The following is an 18,330-nucleotide window of genomic DNA, read 5'->3' as shown; positions in this document are numbered from 1 at the left end:
TCTTCATTTCCCCACTTGGGCTCTCATCTCCCAACCTTACTTACAGGCAGTTAAGGTCATCCTCCACCAATTAAGGTCACTCCTCACCCTCAGTACAGCATCAAGGTTTGGCGTGCTCAGCACAAGAAAACATGGAACTGCTGGATTGAGTCCAGAGGAGGCCATGGAGATGCTCCAAGGGCTGGAGCCCCTCTGCTCTGGAGACAGGCTGGGAGAGCTGGGGTGTTAACATGGAGAAGAGAAGGGTGCAGGGAGACCTTAGAGCCCCTACCAGGGCCTAAAGGGGGCTGGAGGGGGGCTCTGGACTAGGGCTGGGAGGGACAGGATGTGGGGGAATGGCTTCCCACTGCCAGAGGGCAGGATTAGATAAGATATTAGGAAGGAATTCTTGGCTGTGAGAGTGGTGAGACCCTGGCACAAGTTGCCCAGGGAAGCTTTGGCTGCCTCACAGTGTTCCAGGCCAGGCTGGACGTGGCTTGGAACAACCTGGTCTAGTAGAAGGTGTCCCTGCCCATGGCAGGGGCATGGGACTGGATAATCTTTAGGGTCCCTTCTGCTGTGGTTCGATGAGTCAGTGTGGGTGAGCTGGGGCAAGAGCTGAAGTCCTTTTCCAGACCAAGGTAAAATGGTTGCAAGAGAAGCTGTAGATCCTTGAGATTATCCAGGTGCTGCTGTGGCTCCTTTGAACATGCTGGATGGTTCAAAGGCATGGTGAGAAGCACTCTGGCCAGAGGGATATCAGTGGCACCCTGGGGGACATGTCCCATGGTGTAGGCCAGGTTTATTCACACTCTCTCCTAGGTATGCCGTGTTCAACGAGGACGGATCCCTGGCTGAGCTGAAGGGGTTTGAGGTGAAACGCCGGGGAGAACTGCAGCTGGTGAAGATATTTCAGTCATCTGTGTTTGAAGCCTTTCTGAAAGGCAGCACCCTGGAGGAGGTCTATGCTTCCGTGGCCAAGGTGGCCGATTACTGGCTGGATGTGCTCTACAGTAAGGTGGGCACAGCTCATCAAATCTGCACTCCAAGGTGGAGTCTGGGAAGGAGTGTCTGAGCTGGTCGGGCACTGTGGGAGGGTAGACTTTGCTTGCACAGAGTCAGTGGTCCCCTGTACCTCTTTCATCCTCAGCCATTTCACAGATGACACTGAGCTGCATCTGGGAGTGTGCATCTACTGGCAGGCAGGAAACTACAGAGGGAACTGGACAGGCTGGATCCATGGGCCAAGGCCAGTGGTGTGAGGGCCAGTGGTGTGAGGTTCAAGGTCAAGTGCCAGGTCCTGCACAACAACCCCATGGAATGCTCCATGCTGGGGACAGAGGGTCTGGAAAGGTGCCTGACAGGAAAGGATCTGGTGGTGCTGATCAACAGTGACTAAACACATGCCCAGGTAGACAAGAAGGGCAATGGCACCTGGCCTGTACCAGCCATAGCATGGCCAACAGGACCAAGACACTGACCATCCCCCTGTGCTGGACACTGGTGAGGCACCTTGAACCCTGGTGTCAGTTTTTGTCCCCTCATGACAAGAAAGACATTGAGGGGCTGGAGCATGTCCAGAGAAGGAAAAAGAGCTGGGGAGGTGGCTGGAGTGCAAGTCTGATGAGGAGCAGCTGTGGGGGCTCAGCCTGGAGAAAAGGAGGTTCAGGGGGACATTCTTACTCTACAACTCCCTGACAGTAGGGTGGAACCAGGTGGGAGTTGGGCACTTCTCCCAGGGAACAAGTGACAGGATTAGAAGAAATGGCCTCAAAGTGCAGCAGGGGAGGTTTGAGTTGAGTAAGAGAGAAAATTTCATCTCCAAAAGGATTGTCCAGCTCTGGCACAGGCTGCCCACGGCAGTGGTGTAGTCCCTATCCCTGGAGGAATTTAAAAGCTGTGGGGATGTGACAGTTGGATACACGGGTTAGTGGTGGCTTTGGCACTGCTGCTGGGGGAATGGTTTGACTTGGTGATATTAGAGGGCTTTTCAACCCAAATGATTCTGATTCTATGAGACAAGGGTGTGGGAGGGAACAAGAGTCTAGCCAGGTCCTTGTCATGACCTACTGTTCTGGTGGTATGATGTTCATCATAAATTCTCATCAGGTTGAACAAGGACATTGGTCATGTGTCAGGAACTCCTATGTTTTATTGTAGTTGCTGTAACTCCAGCAACCATCCCATTGCTTAAACTCAAAAGGTGGTAGTCAACAAGCCAATTCTTACAATAGACTTCCACAAGAGTTGAAGCAAACGAGCTCTTAATTTTGTACAGAACACTTCAATAAGTTCAAAACTCCTGCCACATGCTCCTCGAAAGGCACTGGTTCACAAGCTGCGATAGACCACTAATATTCAAGGGTATTGGCTGACAAGCTGCAACACGCCATCAAACAAAGGTGCTGGCAAATGAACCACACCACCACTTCTCAAAGGTCCTGGCCAACAAGCAACAACACAGCTTTGCACAAGCTTCCCACTCCTACATCATGGTTCAATACGAAGTATGAAGTAGAGTATGATGGCCTTACTTTGCTCAGGCAAAGCAGGGGAAAAAACCAGTATCACCAGTCCTTAGATTTGTGTTGGTCTTCCTTTTGTCATGCCACATGGATGGTCCAGAGCTGGGGCAAACAATGAGACAAAGTGGAAGAGAAAGAGGAGAAAATCTGGTTGAGGTGTTAGGGCTGGGTTCGTCTCGATGATCTTGAAGGTCTCTTCCAACCTACACATTCTTTGAAAAAGAAAAGAGAGAGGGCACCTATTTGCTCCCTTTCATGCACAGGCAGCCCTTCTGGATGGGTGTTGGAGAGGGGACTAAGCATGAGTATTAAGGTGTGGGAGGGAATTGGCTCAGAACAGCATGCCTCCATGGAGCCCTCTCCTCCAATCACACCTTTCCTGTAGCGATACTCAAAATGTTTGAGACAAAACACGTTTCGTTCTAATCCTCTACAATCCTTCGTTTTGTGATGATGTTTTACAACAAATTCTTGCTGAGCCTAACTTCACATGCACAACACAAAGCTGTGCTGCCACAGCCCAGCCATGGCATAAACTGGTGCAGCCTGGAATCCACACACCCTTTTTTATGTAGATCCAACTGGCAGCTGCACCAGGAAGCAATTCCCAGGCTCTCTGTAAAAAGACACATCCACTGTGTGTGGTGCTCCCTCTTCCTGACAGCAAAAAGTGTGATCATTTGTTCTTGCTAACTTTGGGCTTTTCCCTGTCTTTCAGGCTGCCAACATGCCTGATTCAGAGCTGTTTGAGCTCATCTCAGAGAACCGGTCAATGTCACGCAAACTGGAGGACTATGGCGAGCAGAAGTCCACCTCCATCAGCACTGCGAAGCGCCTGGCAGAGTTTTTGGGGGACCAGATGGTGAAGGATGCAGGGCTGAGCTGTCGCTTCATAATTTCCAAGAAACCGGAGGGGTCTCCGGTCACCGAGAGGTAACCCCACCTGGAGGGGCCAGGATTTCTGGCAGTGTGAGAGAAACCAAGAGGGGATGGGCAGGTAGCAGGAAGAGAGAGAGCTGCAATACATGGCCAGGTGTTCACCTGAATCTGGCACAGGTCATGAGCAAGGCAGTGAGTAACACCATACAGCCCAGTGGCCTCACAGGAGTTTAGGAGGAGCCTGGAGGATCTCCACAGGCTGGGAGAGTAGATTGTGGGGTGCTAGGACATTGATTCTCTGCCTTCCCCAGGGCCATCCCCCTCGCCATCTTCCAAGCCGAGCCCAGTGTGCGCAAACACTACCTCCGAAAATGGCTGAAGAGCCCCTCACTGCAGGACTTCAACATCCGTGCGGTGAGTGAGGTATCCCTGCAGATGACCCCACATCTGGGACGGAGGCTTGTCCTTTGGAGACACAACCTGGGTAGTGGCTTCCTGTGCTCACAGAGCAGGGGGCTGGGGTGGGCGTGCTACTAGGATGTTTGATCCTGTGTCTGGGGGCCCTTCTGCCTGGCTTTCTTCACTGCCCAAGCTCTGCCCTCTTCCCAGATCCTGGACTGGGACTACTACATCGAGAGACTGGGCAGCACCATCCAGAAAATCATCACCATTCCTGCAGCCCTGCAGCAGGTACAGGGCAGGGGGTGTGGACAGGAGGAAGGATTTGTGCGGGGAACTCAGTGTAATTTGAAGCTACTCTGCAGGTTAAGAACCCAGTCCCACGGGTCCGACACCCAGACTGGCTTCACAAGAAACTCCTGGAGAAGAATGATGTGTACAAACAGAAAAAAATCAATGAGCTCTTTGTTTCAGAAGGCAAGAAACAGGTACAGAGGGTGAGGGGAAGGTGCTGGTAGTGCCGCTGGGGTTTTTCTCTTGCAGCCCCCATCCTCCTGCTCTCCTTGCTCTCTCAGGTTCTTGCCAACCAGCCTGTGGAAGGGACACCCAACTCACAGGTGGGTGACATAGAGGACTTTGGGACTGTCAAGATCTCTCAGCCACAGATTCCCATTGCAAATAAGCGAAAGCGAGTCCCTGCAGCAGAGGAAAGCCAACAGCTGTCCCAGGACCTGGAGCTGTCCCAGTCCTGGCGGGAGATCCTGGGCCCACCTCCACCCCTTGGCACCACCAAGGTAGGTGAAGCAGATTTTGAAGGGGATACCCCAGGACTGTACTTATCTGTCCAAGTAGCTTGGGTGCTGCTTCCAGGAGCAAGCTGTGAGTTTCCCAAAACACTGCACACACATGGCTCTGGGATACAAGGAGAAATATAACCAGGAGACAAAAACAACCACTGATAGAGAAAAGGGGGGTGGTGGCTTCACAGCTGGGGCAGTGTCTTGGTTTCAAAGACAGGTATCTGCTTGGGAGGGGCAGGGCCTCCCTTCGGAATGGAGAATTCAAATCCCCTCCCTCCAAATTATTATGATTTAGAAAATTGAAGGGGCTTTCAGGCAGAGGTAAGGGAATACGAATAGCAGTTCTTTACTAGTATGTATAACAAAGCAAACAAAACCAGCAACTACAGCATTAGTAATAACAGAACCAAGAACCTCGAGGGGCTTTGTTTTACAAAGCCCAGAGCAGTCCAATCTCTTGGGACTCGGAGAGCGCCAGGCTGGAATGGTGGAAAATCCCAGGCTGGTGAATGATCAGAAGCTTTGCCGGTGGTAGCTGGAATGTCAGGGATGTCCCAGCAGAGCAGGAGATGCAAGGCTACAGGATAGCAAAAAAGCCTCAAGGCAGTGCCGAAGAAACGGCAGGAGGATGCAAGCTCAGCGGGACAGGGCCCATGAGCAGATGATGGTAGATTTTCTCAGAACTGGACCTGGTGGGGAACAGCGAATTCCTACCACAGCAAGCAGCAGCCTGACTATGTCCTCCCTCCGATTTGATGCCAAGAGCAAGAGAGAGAAGCTAGCCCCCAGCCCTCTCCTCATCTCCCCCTCCCAACTTTTGGCCACCTTTGTTTTGGTCAAGCACCCTTAAGCACCCAGTACTTAATCTCTAGCAACTTAACGGGGGGAAAATTCTTTAAAGTAAAAAAGGAACAAACCTAACCCCCAACAGGCGGGAACATGATGTGGGACTGGGGGCCGGAGGGCTAGGCTCTATGGTGTGATGTTGTGGGGCTGGGAAGCCTTTGCTGATTTCATGCTTCCTGTCACCCCACTCAGGAAGAGCGTCTGGTCTGGCTGCGCTTCCACCAGAAGAAGTGGGAGCTGCAGGCTCGGCAGCGGCAGGAGCAACGGAAGAGACGGCGTCTGAAGGATGGTGGGGTGGTGGCAGGTGGAGGAGTGGTCCGCGATGCTCTCTACAAAGGGCTGAGCAGTTACCTGCGCCGGACAGCACGCAGCATCCTGGACTTGCCCTGGCAGGTTGTGCAGGTACCAGAGAGGGGACATGGCACGGAGCAGCCTGGGGCACAAGCCCCACATTTATGCTCTGTGGTCAAACAGTGAAGTTCAGGAACCCTGACATATGCCCCATGTAAGCCCTGGGGAGCCCAGGAGGGCCAGGAGAGGTGCAGAGCCTCAGACTCAAACCTCTGGATGGAAACAGGTGCCTACAAAGTCATTCTTGGTGACTCTCGGATGTGTGGCTAGATCTGCTGGTGGAGCAGCTCTAGTTCAGCCCTTGGGCAGCTCTGTGCAGTCACAGAATGGCAAAAACATTGACTGGGGCAGCTTTCATGTCACTCTGGTCCCACATCCTGCTCAGTCAGGGCCACCCAGAGCTGGGGTCCTAGGACGACGTCCTGAAATATCTCCAAGGATGGAGAGTGCACACCTTCCATAGGCAACCTTGACCAGGTTCACCTTCACAGGGAAAACATTTCTGGCATGTAGAGGGACCTCCCTGCATTCTGCTTTGTGCCCATGATGTCTGGTCCTGGCTCCTGGACACCACTGGGAAGAGTCAGGTTCTGTCCTCTCTGCGCTTCCCTTTGGGTACATATATGTAGATGAGATCCCTCTGAACTTTATCTGCTCTGGGATGAACAGTTCCAGTTCTGCCAGCCTTTTCTGATATGAAAGATGCTCTAGTCCTTTCTTCCTTCTTGTAGCCCTTCACTCTATTCACTATATCCATGTCCTGTGTTGAGGAGCCCAGCATTGGACACAGGATTCTAGTGGTGCCTAGAAGAAGACAGTGTACAAATGAAGAGGTGGGGTGGTGTCATCCAGGTGTTTTTGCAAACCACTGTTATGGGCACCTAGGCCCAGCCCCTCTCACCCACTTCATCCTTCAGAAAGATCTCAGAGCTGCAGGTCCAGGACTTCAGGATGACTTGGATGACATTCCCTGGAGTTGCCAGCCTGAGGCAGAGTTTTTTCATGGTGCCTTGGGACAGTAGCAGGACACAGGGACTCCAGAGCTGAGAGTGATGACTCTCTAAGCCCCCCGCTTTGGTTTTAGTCACCAGCTGACCATGTAGATCACCAGAGTGCTCTGTAGTGTAGATACAAACACTGATTAGCATGTTGGATCTGCTAATACTGACCTCGTGCCCCATGTCCTGCAGATTGCCGAAACCAGCCAGCCTGGGCTCTTCCGGCTGTGGGCAGTGATAGGGAGCGACCTGCACTGCATCAAGCTGAGCATCCCCCGTGTCTTCTATGTCAACCAGCGCATCCCGAAGTCTGAGGAGGGAACAGCCTACAGGAAGGTGAGGACCTGCCCCTTCTGGAAGGGGAAACAGCAGCTTGCATTTGGGTAAGGCACTTCCTCTCCCCTGTAAGCAGGAGTTACAAGCATCTGCCATGCTCATTCTTCTGTCCCAAGGATATCCCTCATCCAGGCCCTAGTCCCGCTGCTAATCCCAGCCTGCCTGGAAATCAAGTTCTCTGTCACAGGAATTTGTAACATGCATGATCATAACCCACTGATTTCCTTAGAGAGAGTACCAGGAGCTGGCCTGGCTCAGAGTCTGGCTTCTGGCAGTGATGCCATGTGGTGGGATGTCCCAATAATCCTGTCCCTTATCTTGGCAGGTAAACAGGATCCTGCCCCGCTCAAACTTAGTTTACAACTTGTACGAATACTCTGTTCCTGAAGACATGTACCAAGAGCACATCAACGAAATCAACGCAGACCTCTCTGCTCCAGACATCGAGGGAGTGTATGAGACACAGGTAACTCCTCCAGGTGTTCATCTTTGAGAGTTGCTGAACTGTAGCTTGTTGCTCTGAGTTCCAGTGGTGAGACACCAAAAATCCAAGACCCTGGACGTTGTCCAGGAAACTCATATGGACAGAAATGCTGAGTATCAGCACATGGGTTACAGTATGTTGAGAAAAGGACTTCAGTTTACTTGGAGTTAGGAAACCTTGGGGAAAGAAATGGAGAGTTTCGTTTAAAACCAATCCAGAGCCAGCTTGCTGGTATTGGAACCAGGAAAGAGAAGGGACATCTGGAGTAAAGCTGGGGAAAAGCCCAAGATATGTGGAGTGATACATTGGTCTGAGTGTCTGAGTGCCATGTCCTCTAAAACAAGGTTGTGAAAGCTTCAGAAAAAAGAATAGCATATAACTTGAAAGTTTGAGAAGAGAAAGAACAACCTAAATGAAATTCTGTAGAAAGCATTGAGGCTAAAATTCAATTTGCCAGTGCTGAAAATGGAGGTGGGAACATGAGATGCTTGCTTCCAGTGAGAATACTGATTTGTCCAGCAGATCAAAACCTGATGACTGGAATTTAACTAAGAAGATACTGCAGTGAAAATATTTGGACTGTATGGAAGCGGCAGAATAGACCACACCATTGTAAGAGTGGAGTTAAAGAAAGCATAAAGGCAGGTGAATTTGACACTGAAATGTACTGTAGGATTATTATGGATGAAAAGTCATGAGTAGGACAAGCTTTGCTGTGAGCAGTGGTGCTGGCTGTGAAATGCTTTCTGAGGTGCAGGAGGCTGCAAGGGCAGAAAGATCATCACAGAGTTGGGAGACTTTTGCTACTGAAGTTACTGGTTTAACCTGTGACGCATTCCTGTGGGATATAGTTAAAGAAAACTTTTTAAATTCACCTTAAGTTTTTGCTTTTGAAAACTTTGAAGGAAGGTCTCTGAAGGCATGGCACAACTTTTAATGATTATGTGGAGGCTGTGAAATCCTGTGGTGATGTAAAAGGTTGAACCATATATGCCATCAGCAATTGAAAATGGTGCCCGCCAAACCATACTGAGGTTTAGTAAGCAACACCCAAAACTTACATCAGATTATTGTCTGAAGTGACTGGCATGTTCCCAAATTCTTTATATCTATAGACTTTCCTCTAGGAAAACCTGAATCCTCCCCACTCTAGTAGTGTTTAATAAATGGGAAGAGGAAAAATCAAGAAGTTAAGAGGAAATTAAATGAGCGGCTGAAACAAAACGAAGGGCATGGAGAAGTTTTAAAGATATGAAGGAATTTAGATAGTCATGGGGTAGCATCATCTGTCATCTGCGGGGAGGTTGAGAGAGTTGGACTGTGCAGCCCAGAAGAGGCTCAGGGGACCTGTTCAATGGGAAGAGTGGAGAAGAGGAGCCAGGCTCTGCTCTGGTGCCCAGGAAAGAATGAGAGGCAGTGGACACAACCTAAAAGATGAAAATGCTGTGTAAATGTCAGAAAAAACTTCAGCAAATATCATGGAGCAGGTTGCCCAAGAGGTTGTGGAGTTTCCATCCTCACATGGAGACATCATTAACCCAGCTGGACACTGACCTGGTCAAGGAAAGATCTGTCTTGATCTTTAAATCTCTGCAGTGCAGCTCTGATCATGATCCCTAAAAATGCAGCAGGAGTACCGGAAGGATGCAAGGGAGGGAACAGTTCGCCCTCAGGGATGGAACTTAGATGGGAATGCTTCATCTTGCTGAAGAGATGTGAGGGGCCTCTACAACTAAAAATAGCACAAGGGAAGAGCAGTCAGGCAAGAAATGTTTATTGCTTCTCACTAGTTTGGGACCAACTTCCTCAGCAAGCTATTCAGGAGTCTTCTGCAGCAGTGGATTTGACAGCTACAGGGTTAATAAAAAAGGATGGATCTGTGGTGAATCTCCCACCATGCTGATTATCTGGAGGTTCAAATGGAGCCCCTGCCTTGGAGTGACAAACCACAAGTTGCAGGGCAGCAAGATTGCCCAAATATTGCTCCGCACATCCCCCAAAGTACCTTGATGGTAGGATCTGGGCCTAGATAGGAAGATGTGGATTTTGAGATGCCTGTTCTATACCTTTAGCAAGGCTGATAATACCAAACTCATGCCAAGGCACCTGAGATATGTACTACCTGTGGGTTTTAATCTGGGTTATTCTAGGTCTGCAACCCCCAAGAAGAGCTTAGTAGCAGTTGTTCCATCACATCTCTCTCCATCATTCCAGGTGCCACTGCTCTTCCATGCCCTGATCCAGCTGGGCTGCGTGTGCATGGTTAGCAGGCAGCTCGTCCAGCACCTGGCAGGGCGAGAGGCTGAAACTTTCAACATCGAGCACCTGGAAATGGGCTCACTGGCCCAGTTCACTTACCTGGAGCCAGGTGAGGTATCCTGGGAGAGGGGCTCCTGGGGCACCTGGCACCCATGGGCACCACTGATGCTCTGTGCTCTGTGTCCCCAGGAAGTATTCGCCACATCTATCTGTACCACAGCTCCCAGGGCAGCAAGGCACTCCTGGGCCTTTTCATCCCTTCACAGCGCAAGGCTGCTGTCTTCGTGCTGGACAAGGTAAGGAGGGCTGTGGAGAGTGGGAAATTGGGGGTGCTGATAGCTGGACATGCCCTGGCCATGTGCCCTGACAGCCCAGAAACACCCTATGTTCTAGACCGATCCCCACAGTGTAGGCAGCAGGGAAGGGAGGGATTCTGCCCCTCTGCCTTGCTTAGGTGAGACCCCACATGCAGAGCTGCCTCCAGCCCTGGGATTTACAACATAGGAAGGACATGGAGCTGCTGAAGCAAGTTCAGAGGAGGCCACATAGATGCTCTGATGGAGGCTGGAGCACTTCTGCTTTCGAGACAGGCTAGGAGAGCTGGAGGTGTTCAACCAGAAGAGAAGGCACCAGGGAGACCTTAGAGCCCCTTCCAGTGCCTAAATGGGCTCCAGGAGAGCTGGAGAGGGACTTGGGACAAGGGATGGAGGGACAGGACACAGGGGATGGCTTCCCACTGCTAGAGGGCAGGGTTAGATGGGATATTGAGAGGAAATTGTTCCCCATGAGAGTAGTGAGGCCCTGGCACAGGTTTGCTGGCAAAGCTGTGGCTGTCCCATCCCCAGAGCTGTTCTAGGCCAGGTTGGATGGGGCCTGGAGCAACCTGGTCTAGTTGACTTCAGGTTGCACCAGGGGAGGTTTAGGATTAATATTAGGAAAAATTTCACCGAAAGGGTTGTCAAGCCCTGGAACAGCTTTCCAGGACAGTGGTAGAGTCACCATCCCTGGAGGGATTTAGAAGATGTGAGGATGGGGCACTTGGAGACATGGTTTAGTGTTGGGTGAACAGCTAGACTTGATCATAAAGATATTTTTCAACCTAAACAATTCTGAGATTATGTATTGTCCCTCTCTGTGACAGGGGTTGGACTAGACAACCCTTTAAAGATCCCTTCTACCCCAGACCATTGCCTGGTAGCACCATACATCACACATCCCTGCCATGTTTTGACAATGCCCCTAGCACTGCACATTCCAGGGTTGCTCTCCCCCTGCTCTTACCTGGTCCCTCTTGCACCCAGGTGCGCAGCAACCAGCTGCCAAACCTCACCACCTTGTTCTCAGTGGAGCGTGCAGCTCTGCTGGAAAAGATGGGCAAGGAGCTGTTGCCCCCAGACAAACACACTTTCGAGGTGCGCGCTGAGACTGACCCCAAGGCCATCTACAGAGGTGTCCAGCGGCTGCTCTTGGGCTACAAGGTGAGATGAAGGTATGGGGAAGGTTTCAGTGGGACCTTTGGGACTAAGGGAAGGATCCTGTGGAAGGCACTGGTGCACCAGTTCCAAGAACACCTGCCCATAACTGCTGGACCTAAGGTCAGGAAGTGGGTGCTTGTTTTGCTTGTTGGAGGTTTACCTGGGGCAATGCCAGCAGCAAGGCCACCTCAGGATCACGCTTCATCCCTGCACTCAGCTGGAGAACTGGTGGTGTTGGAGGTGGGTGGGTGCTTCAGGCATGCTGGGGTGTGCTATCCCAGGACCGTGGGGCCCTGCTGTGGGGATGGGGCAGCTGGCACCACCAGCTTTTGCTGAGCAGATGAGAGGTGCACCAGGACATATCTCTTTCTCCTTGGTGCAGGACGAGCACCGGGGCCCCACATTAGTGGCTGTGCAGTCCAACTGGGACTTGAAACTGCTGGCGAGCGGGATCCCCATCATTGAGGAGTTCCCCTTGGTCCCCATCCGGCTGGTAGATGACATCAGCTACTCAGTCCTTGACTGGCAGCGCCATGCTGCCCGCCGCATGATTCGCCATTACCTCAACCTGGACACCTGCCTCTCACAGGCTTTTGAGATGAGCAGGTACCCAGGGTGGCCATGTTCCCCTGAGGCTGCCATGCCCTCAGTGGGACCACAGGAGCTGCCTCATCCCTTGAAGGGAGGGTCAGGGTCCCTGTTTTCCCTGCAGCCATACTCATGCCACTGACCACTGATGTCTCTATGCCTCAGGTACTACCACATCCCCATTGGAAACCTCCCTGATGACATCTCCACCTTTGGCTCTGACCTATTCTTCTCACGCCACCTTCGTCGTCACAATCACCTGCTGTGGCTGTCTCCCACAGCCCGCCCTGATCTGGGCGGGAAGGAGGCCGATGACAACCGCCTGGTCATGGAGTTTGATGATAGAGCCTCAGTTGAGATCAACAACCCTGGCTGCTACTCCACAGGTGAAGAGGCAGGAGGGTGGTAGCACTGAATGGGGCAGAGCTGGATCTGTGAGTCCTGCAAAGGGGTGGATGCAGTTCCCAAAGAGTCTCTGTGGTGGCAGTTGTAACCAGCAGCTTTTGGGTTTCAGCATCAGTATGGGCAAGGTGGATGCTAGAAGCATGTCCTGGAGCAGGGAAGGCTCACCTGTAACATGTGCAGGCATCAAAATGGGGATTCTTTCCCAGTGACCAATGACAGCAGCACTTAGCAGACCACCTGCCATGTTGTCAGCCCAAGGACAGCTCACTTGGTCATCACTGGTGATTGCTGGGACAGGTCTCTCTTAGGCAGCTTGAGTGTAATGAGTTCTGAGGTCCACTGTGGCAGCCTCCAGGAAAACTGGTGGTCCCCAGAGGGTCAGTAGGACCAACTCTTGCTGAAAGACAAGGCTCAATCAATATCTATGAAGGTCCAGTCACACATAGGCATGACTGGAAAGCATCTGCCCTCTGGGTGCAGCAGCACCTATAGATCACCCTGAAAAGCACTTCTGGCAGCAGCAGAGAGGGTGTTCCTGGTCCTTTCCCTGCCTCCCTGCTGACAGTTGTGTCTGCTCCTAGTGTGTCTGGAGCTGGACATCCAGAGCCTGGCTGTGAACACCGTGTTGCAGTCCCACCACGTGAATGACATGGAAGGAGGCTCCAGCATGAGCATTAGCTTCGATGTGATTCAGCAGGCATCCCTGGAGGACATGGTGACAGGGAACCAAGCTGCCAACATCCCAGCCAGCTATGATGAGACTGCCCTCTGCTCCAACACTTTCAGGTGTGGCTTGAGAAACAGCAGGTGGTCTCCATCCTGGCAGGTCCCCTCAGAGTCCTGCTTCATTCCCTCCTGGCTATAGGCTTTCCCCAGCAGTAGGGCTTGTAGGGTGCTCTAAGAATAAATCCAGGCCTCAAATGGCAGGCATCTTCTCCAACACATTGGAAGATATTCAGAGCTGCCTGTTGCCTCAGCAGATGTGTGGGGATGTTGCTTTCTCCTTTGTTCATGCTCCACCAGGTTATAGAGGCACATATTTACCTTGTGGCACATGTGCTGAGGGCTGAACAAGAGAGTTCCTGTTCTGAATCCTCTAGTGTGTTTATGAACATGTTCCTGTCAGGAAGGGGGAAGGGGTTGCTGGTGGCTGGTGGCATGATGCTGGTCTCTGCTTGCTGACAGGATTCTGAAGAGCATGGTGGTGAGCTGGGTGAAGGAGATTACTCAGTACCACAACGTCTATGCAGACAACCAGGTCATTCACTTTTACCGCTGGCTCCGCTCTCCTTCCTCCCTGCTCTATGACCCAGCACTGCATCGCACGCTCCACAACATGATGAAGAAGCTTTTCCTGCAGTAAGTGAGGTCTAAAGTGTGCCAGGCTGGTGGATGGGGAATGGAGAGGTGTGAAGTTAGTGATGAGGATGTTGGCACCCACAGTGATTCTCCAGAAAGGTGGGCAGTAGGAGGGACCTCTCATCCTCTTTGGGTGGTCCTCATCCTCTTCCCTTGTCCACTGTTGCTGCATGTTGACTCAAGGCTGATGGATCAACACATCCTCTTTGGGTTGCATCTGCCCCCTGGCCATTGCTTTCCCACTCACTGACCCCACTCTGTGCCCTGCTGCAGGCTGGTGGCCGAGTTCAAGCGCCTGGGCTCCTCTGTGGTCTATGCCAACTTCAACCGCATCATCCTGTGCACCAAGAAGCAGCGCATTGAGGATGCCATCAACTACATGGAGTACATCATCAACAGGTGGGGTGCACCTGGAGATGAGGCTCCTGAGTGGTGGGGATGGGGCAGGACTCAAGGCCAGAATCCTCAGGGAGAAGGATGCAGACTTTTTTTGCCTTCTGATGCACCTCAGAACTGGATGTATTACTTTTTTTGGTAAAGCTACTGAAGGGACAAAGCTTCCCAGTTCTCTTGCTGTCATGCCTGGAGGAGTGATCCATCTCTAGCTGCCCTCTACAGGCAGTATTCCAAGTATACTCATAGGATTTAATCCTGAAGAGACCTCCAGGAAAGACTGAGATGCCCAGCAACTTGTCCCCTGGCTGGCTGTCTGCATCCCAGCTGTGGTATAGGCACCTTGACACAAGAACAGAGAGCCAAGTGTCCTTGGGCATGACTTCCCCTGGAATCCCTGGCAGGGGTCCATTGGGAAAGGGGACACTCCTCTGTCCTGGCTAGCACCACCTCCTCACAGTCCCATGGAGAAGAGATGATGCTGACACAGGGACTGACTGTAGTTTCCCTCCCTCCAGCATCCACTCCAAGGAGATCTTTCACTCTCTGACCATCTCATTCTCCCGCTGCTGGGAGTTCCTGCTCTGGATGGACCCAGCAAATTATGGAGGTATCAAGGGAAAAGTGGATTCTCGCATCCACTATGGGGAGGTAAGAGATTGGAAGCACCCTGTCCCTTGGGAGCACAGTAGGGAGGTGTTGGCTGGGCATGAGGGACTACTATGGCATTGCTGGGACCCTCAGAAGGCCACCAGCAAGAGGCAGGCTGTGGAGGATGAGGAGGAGAGTGAGGAAGAGGAGGAGGAGGTGGTGAGGGATGAAGAAGAGGAGGAAGGGGAGCAGCCAGATGTGGAGGAGCTGCTGGAGAACAACTGGAACATCATGCAGTTCCTGCCCCAGGCCGGCTCCTGCCAGAACTATTTCTTGATGATCATATCAGGTGAGCAGTACGGGGAGTTGATGAGGTCGTTGTGTCCTACCCCCATGCCAGCCCTGGATAGGAGCTGGAGCCTTGCCTATGTCTTCCCAGCCTACATCGTGGCTGTGTACCACAGCATGAAGGAGGAACTGCGGCGTAATGCCCCTGGGAGCACCCCCATCAAGAGGAGGAGCACCAGCCAGGTGTCCCAGGAGGCTCTGGGGGAGCTGAGGGCCATGCCTGGTGAGTGCCAAGCCCCAGGGCAGCCCTGCTGCAGGCAGAGAGCCACCCACCTTGCTTGCCCAATTTGAACCAATTGGTTCAAATGGTCTCTGTTTTACTCCTCTAGGCATGATCACCTTCTCACAAGATTATGTGGCCAATGAGCTTACCCAAAGCTTCTTCACCATCACCCAGAAGATCCAGAAGAAGATGGCTGGTTCCCGGAATGCCACAGAGCCTTCAGACATGTTCCCAGTCCTGCCTGGCTCCTACCTGCCGCTCAACAACCCGGCTCTGGAGTTCATCAAATATGTTTGCAAGGTCAGTGGGGGTGAGCCAGGCCCCTTGGCTGAAGGACTGGGGTCTGAACTGAAATTCTGGTCCTTGTCCTTTGCTTCAGCTATTCCCAGGAGGGATCTACAACCAGGCTATTGTGCCCTGAATCCATATGAGGGTCACAAGGATCTGAGCTGTCCTGCTGAGAACAGTTTCTGCTGCTAGGCTCACCTGGCTTTTATCCTTGCAGGTCCTCTCCCTGGATGCCAACATAACCAACCAGGTGAACAAACTACGCCGGGACCTGCTGCGCCTCATCGAGGTGGGCGAGTTCTCAGAAGCAGCCCAGTTTCGAGACCCTTGCCGCTCGTATGTGCTTCCTGAGGTCATCTGCAGGAACTGCAACTTCTGCAGGGACCTGGACCTGTGCAAGGACCCTGCCCTTTCCCAGGTGCAGTCTGTCTCCTAGGGACAATAGAGGCCCCACTACAGCAGTGCTGGAGGGCAGCCGATCATCTTATCCCCTTTATCGCTTTATCTCCCCTTTGTTTTGCAGCTCTGCCTGCTGTCCATGATCGTCCTCACCTAAAGCAAATTTTCTGTTCATCTTTTCTAGCTGCATGTGATGGATCTGAGCATGCTTGGGCTTTAGCTTATGTTCTGTCCTCTCCAGAAACAAGTTCCACCATCCCAGTGCATGGGACTTGTGGTGCTCACCTCCCTCTCTTTGCCCCTAGGACAGGTTGGTGCTGCCCTGCTGGCTCTGCCCCAACTGCCACGTGCAGTACGATACTGATGCCATTGAGATGGCACTGGTGGAAACCCTGCAGAAGAAGCTGATGGCCTTCGTGCTGCAGGACCTGGTAAGCACAGGAATCCTGACTCTGCCTATTCCTGTGGTTGTCCGAGCCTGGACTCTCACTTTGCCACTGACAGAGGGGCTTGGCCTCATCTCCTGACCCACCTGAACCTCCTTGGCCTGCAGGTGTGCAAAAAGTGTCATGGCGTGAAGGAGACACACATGCCTGTGTACTGCAACTGTGCTGGAGACTTCACCCTCACCATCTCCTCCCAGGTACTTTAACACCTGCCCAGCCCAGCGCCAGCCCAGCAGCTCAGTGAGGGGCCCTAAGGTGCCCTGTGCCTCCTCTGCTCTAACTGCATGTCCCCTGGCACCTGCTGGGCCGCCCTCTGGCCAGCCCTGCCCAGCCATTCCATTGGAGCCCCTGGCTGCCCAGGATGCTGGGCAGCCTCCTTCCCTCCCTGTTCTCTTCTCCCCAGATCTTCATGGACCATATCAGTGTCTTCCAGAACATTGCCCGGCACTATGGCATGGCCTACCTGCTGGAAACCATTGAGTGGCTGATGCACAGCAAGCTCCAGCAGTGAGGGCTGGGCTGCTCTTCCTACGTACTCCATGCTCTTACATCCATGGAGAGTAGTACTGGACCCCCTTGACCATGGGCTGGACCACAGAGGCACTGCACAGCCCTCCTGCAGTGAGGGAAGGGAGGGAGAGCTGTGCTTGGGACTGGGTTGTCTTTGCCCCTAGCTGCCTGGTGGGGGAGTTGCAAGTTTCCAGTGGCTGGAGCTGGGCTCCACAGGTCTATACTGGCCCCAGCTGTGGTTTTAATTTTCAGTTTCTGTAAATAAATGGGTAGTAGAAGGCAGGTGTAGTTTTTAGGGCGGGAGGAATCGGGCTGTGGGTGCCAAGTGGCTGTGGTACCACCCATAGCCCGGGGCATACTGGTGGCTGTGGTACCATGTGTGGTGCTCTTCATGGAGGCAGCAGGTCCCTCAGAACCGGGGAGACTGCTGATGGTTTCAGGCAGAGCACACATTATCCACCTGCCACCGTGACTTTTCCTGCTGTGATGGTACATGGGATGGGATGGGATGGGATGGGATGGGATGGGATGGGATGGGATGGGATGGGATGGGATGGGATGGGATGGGATGGGATGGGATGGGATGGGATGGGATGGGATGGGATGGGATGGGATGGTGTGAGGCTGGAGCAACCCCAGAATCATGTCCCCTCACTAAGGAACCATCTAAGGAGGAGACCAATGGGCATTGTGATGGTGGGCCATCACCTGTAGTTGTAGCCAGGGAAGCCAAAGTCCTTTCAGGGTGGAGACAGTGGGAGGAAGAGCATGGGCTGCACTGGGTGGTCAGACAAGTCCAATTTGCACTTATGTCTGATGATCACACTGACCCCACACAGCAGCAGGGACCATCAGCCCTCACATGCCATGGGCACAGCATCCCAAAGGGCATGAGCCCACTACAGCCATGCATCTCAATGGGCACAGGACCACCGCAGCCATGGCATCCTTGTGGGCTTGGCACCAGGAGCCTTTGGGCACCTTAATACAAGATCGGAAATCTATTAATTAGAGAGCATCCAATGAAGGCTGTGAGGATGGTAGAGGGTCTAGATGTGAAGTCATACATGAGGCAGCTGAGGGCACTTGGTTTATTCAGACCTCACCAGGGTGGCTGCAGCTCCTCTTGCAGGGCACACACTGATCTCTGCTCTGTGAGTAGGGACGGGACCTGAGGGAACAGCTGAAGCTGTGCCAGGGGAAGGTCAGGCTGGAGATCAGGGAAAGGTTCTTCCCACAGAGAGTGCTGGTGCTGGGGCACTGCCCAGGCTCCCCAGGGAATGGGCACAGCCTCAAGGCTGCCAGAGCTCCAGTAGCACTTATACAACACTCTCAGGTGCACAGGGTGGGATTGTTAGGCTGTCTGGGCAGGACCAGAAGTAGGACTTGATAACTCTTGTATGATCCTTCTAGCTCGGGATATTCCATGATTCTATGAAAAGTACTGAT

At 52.5% G+C, this 18,330-nt stretch overlaps 1 protein-coding gene across 1 annotated transcript in view; it reads left to right on the top strand.

The window, feature by feature from the left end:
• POLE (DNA polymerase epsilon, catalytic subunit) overlaps window positions 1–17,159 on the top strand; it is a 35,069-nt gene extending 17,910 nt beyond the window's left edge. The window contains exons 24-48 of the mRNA XM_066199615.1: window positions 802–997; window positions 3,223–3,437; window positions 3,695–3,797; window positions 3,993–4,073; window positions 4,148–4,270; window positions 4,358–4,576; window positions 5,621–5,830; window positions 6,970–7,113; window positions 7,439–7,579; window positions 9,812–9,965; window positions 10,046–10,152; window positions 11,158–11,334; window positions 11,714–11,937; window positions 12,085–12,305; window positions 12,906–13,110; window positions 13,510–13,683; window positions 13,957–14,082; window positions 14,595–14,727; window positions 14,821–15,016; window positions 15,107–15,238; window positions 15,345–15,538; window positions 15,744–15,944; window positions 16,231–16,356; window positions 16,479–16,568; window positions 16,775–17,159. Of these exons, the coding sequence (XP_066055712.1) occupies window positions 802–997; window positions 3,223–3,437; window positions 3,695–3,797; window positions 3,993–4,073; window positions 4,148–4,270; window positions 4,358–4,576; window positions 5,621–5,830; window positions 6,970–7,113; window positions 7,439–7,579; window positions 9,812–9,965; window positions 10,046–10,152; window positions 11,158–11,334; window positions 11,714–11,937; window positions 12,085–12,305; window positions 12,906–13,110; window positions 13,510–13,683; window positions 13,957–14,082; window positions 14,595–14,727; window positions 14,821–15,016; window positions 15,107–15,238; window positions 15,345–15,538; window positions 15,744–15,944; window positions 16,231–16,356; window positions 16,479–16,568; window positions 16,775–16,882 (4,000 nt within the window). The 3' untranslated portion in view covers window positions 16,883–17,159. The remainder of the gene's footprint in view (window positions 1–801; window positions 998–3,222; window positions 3,438–3,694; window positions 3,798–3,992; window positions 4,074–4,147; window positions 4,271–4,357; window positions 4,577–5,620; window positions 5,831–6,969; window positions 7,114–7,438; window positions 7,580–9,811; window positions 9,966–10,045; window positions 10,153–11,157; window positions 11,335–11,713; window positions 11,938–12,084; window positions 12,306–12,905; window positions 13,111–13,509; window positions 13,684–13,956; window positions 14,083–14,594; window positions 14,728–14,820; window positions 15,017–15,106; window positions 15,239–15,344; window positions 15,539–15,743; window positions 15,945–16,230; window positions 16,357–16,478; window positions 16,569–16,774) is intronic.
• The last annotated feature ends 1,171 nt before the right edge of the window (window positions 17,160–18,330 follow it).

Source organism: Chamaea fasciata, unplaced genomic scaffold, assembly GCF_029207755.1.
Source record: "Chamaea fasciata isolate MVZ Bird 193981 ecotype frontalis unplaced genomic scaffold, bChaFas1.0.hap1 SCAF_18, whole genome shotgun sequence".
NCBI classification, from domain to species: Eukaryota; Metazoa; Chordata; class Aves; order Passeriformes; family Sylviidae; genus Chamaea; species Chamaea fasciata.
Note: the sequence above shows the minus strand (reverse complement) of the source record. Positions and strands in the feature narration are given on the sequence as shown.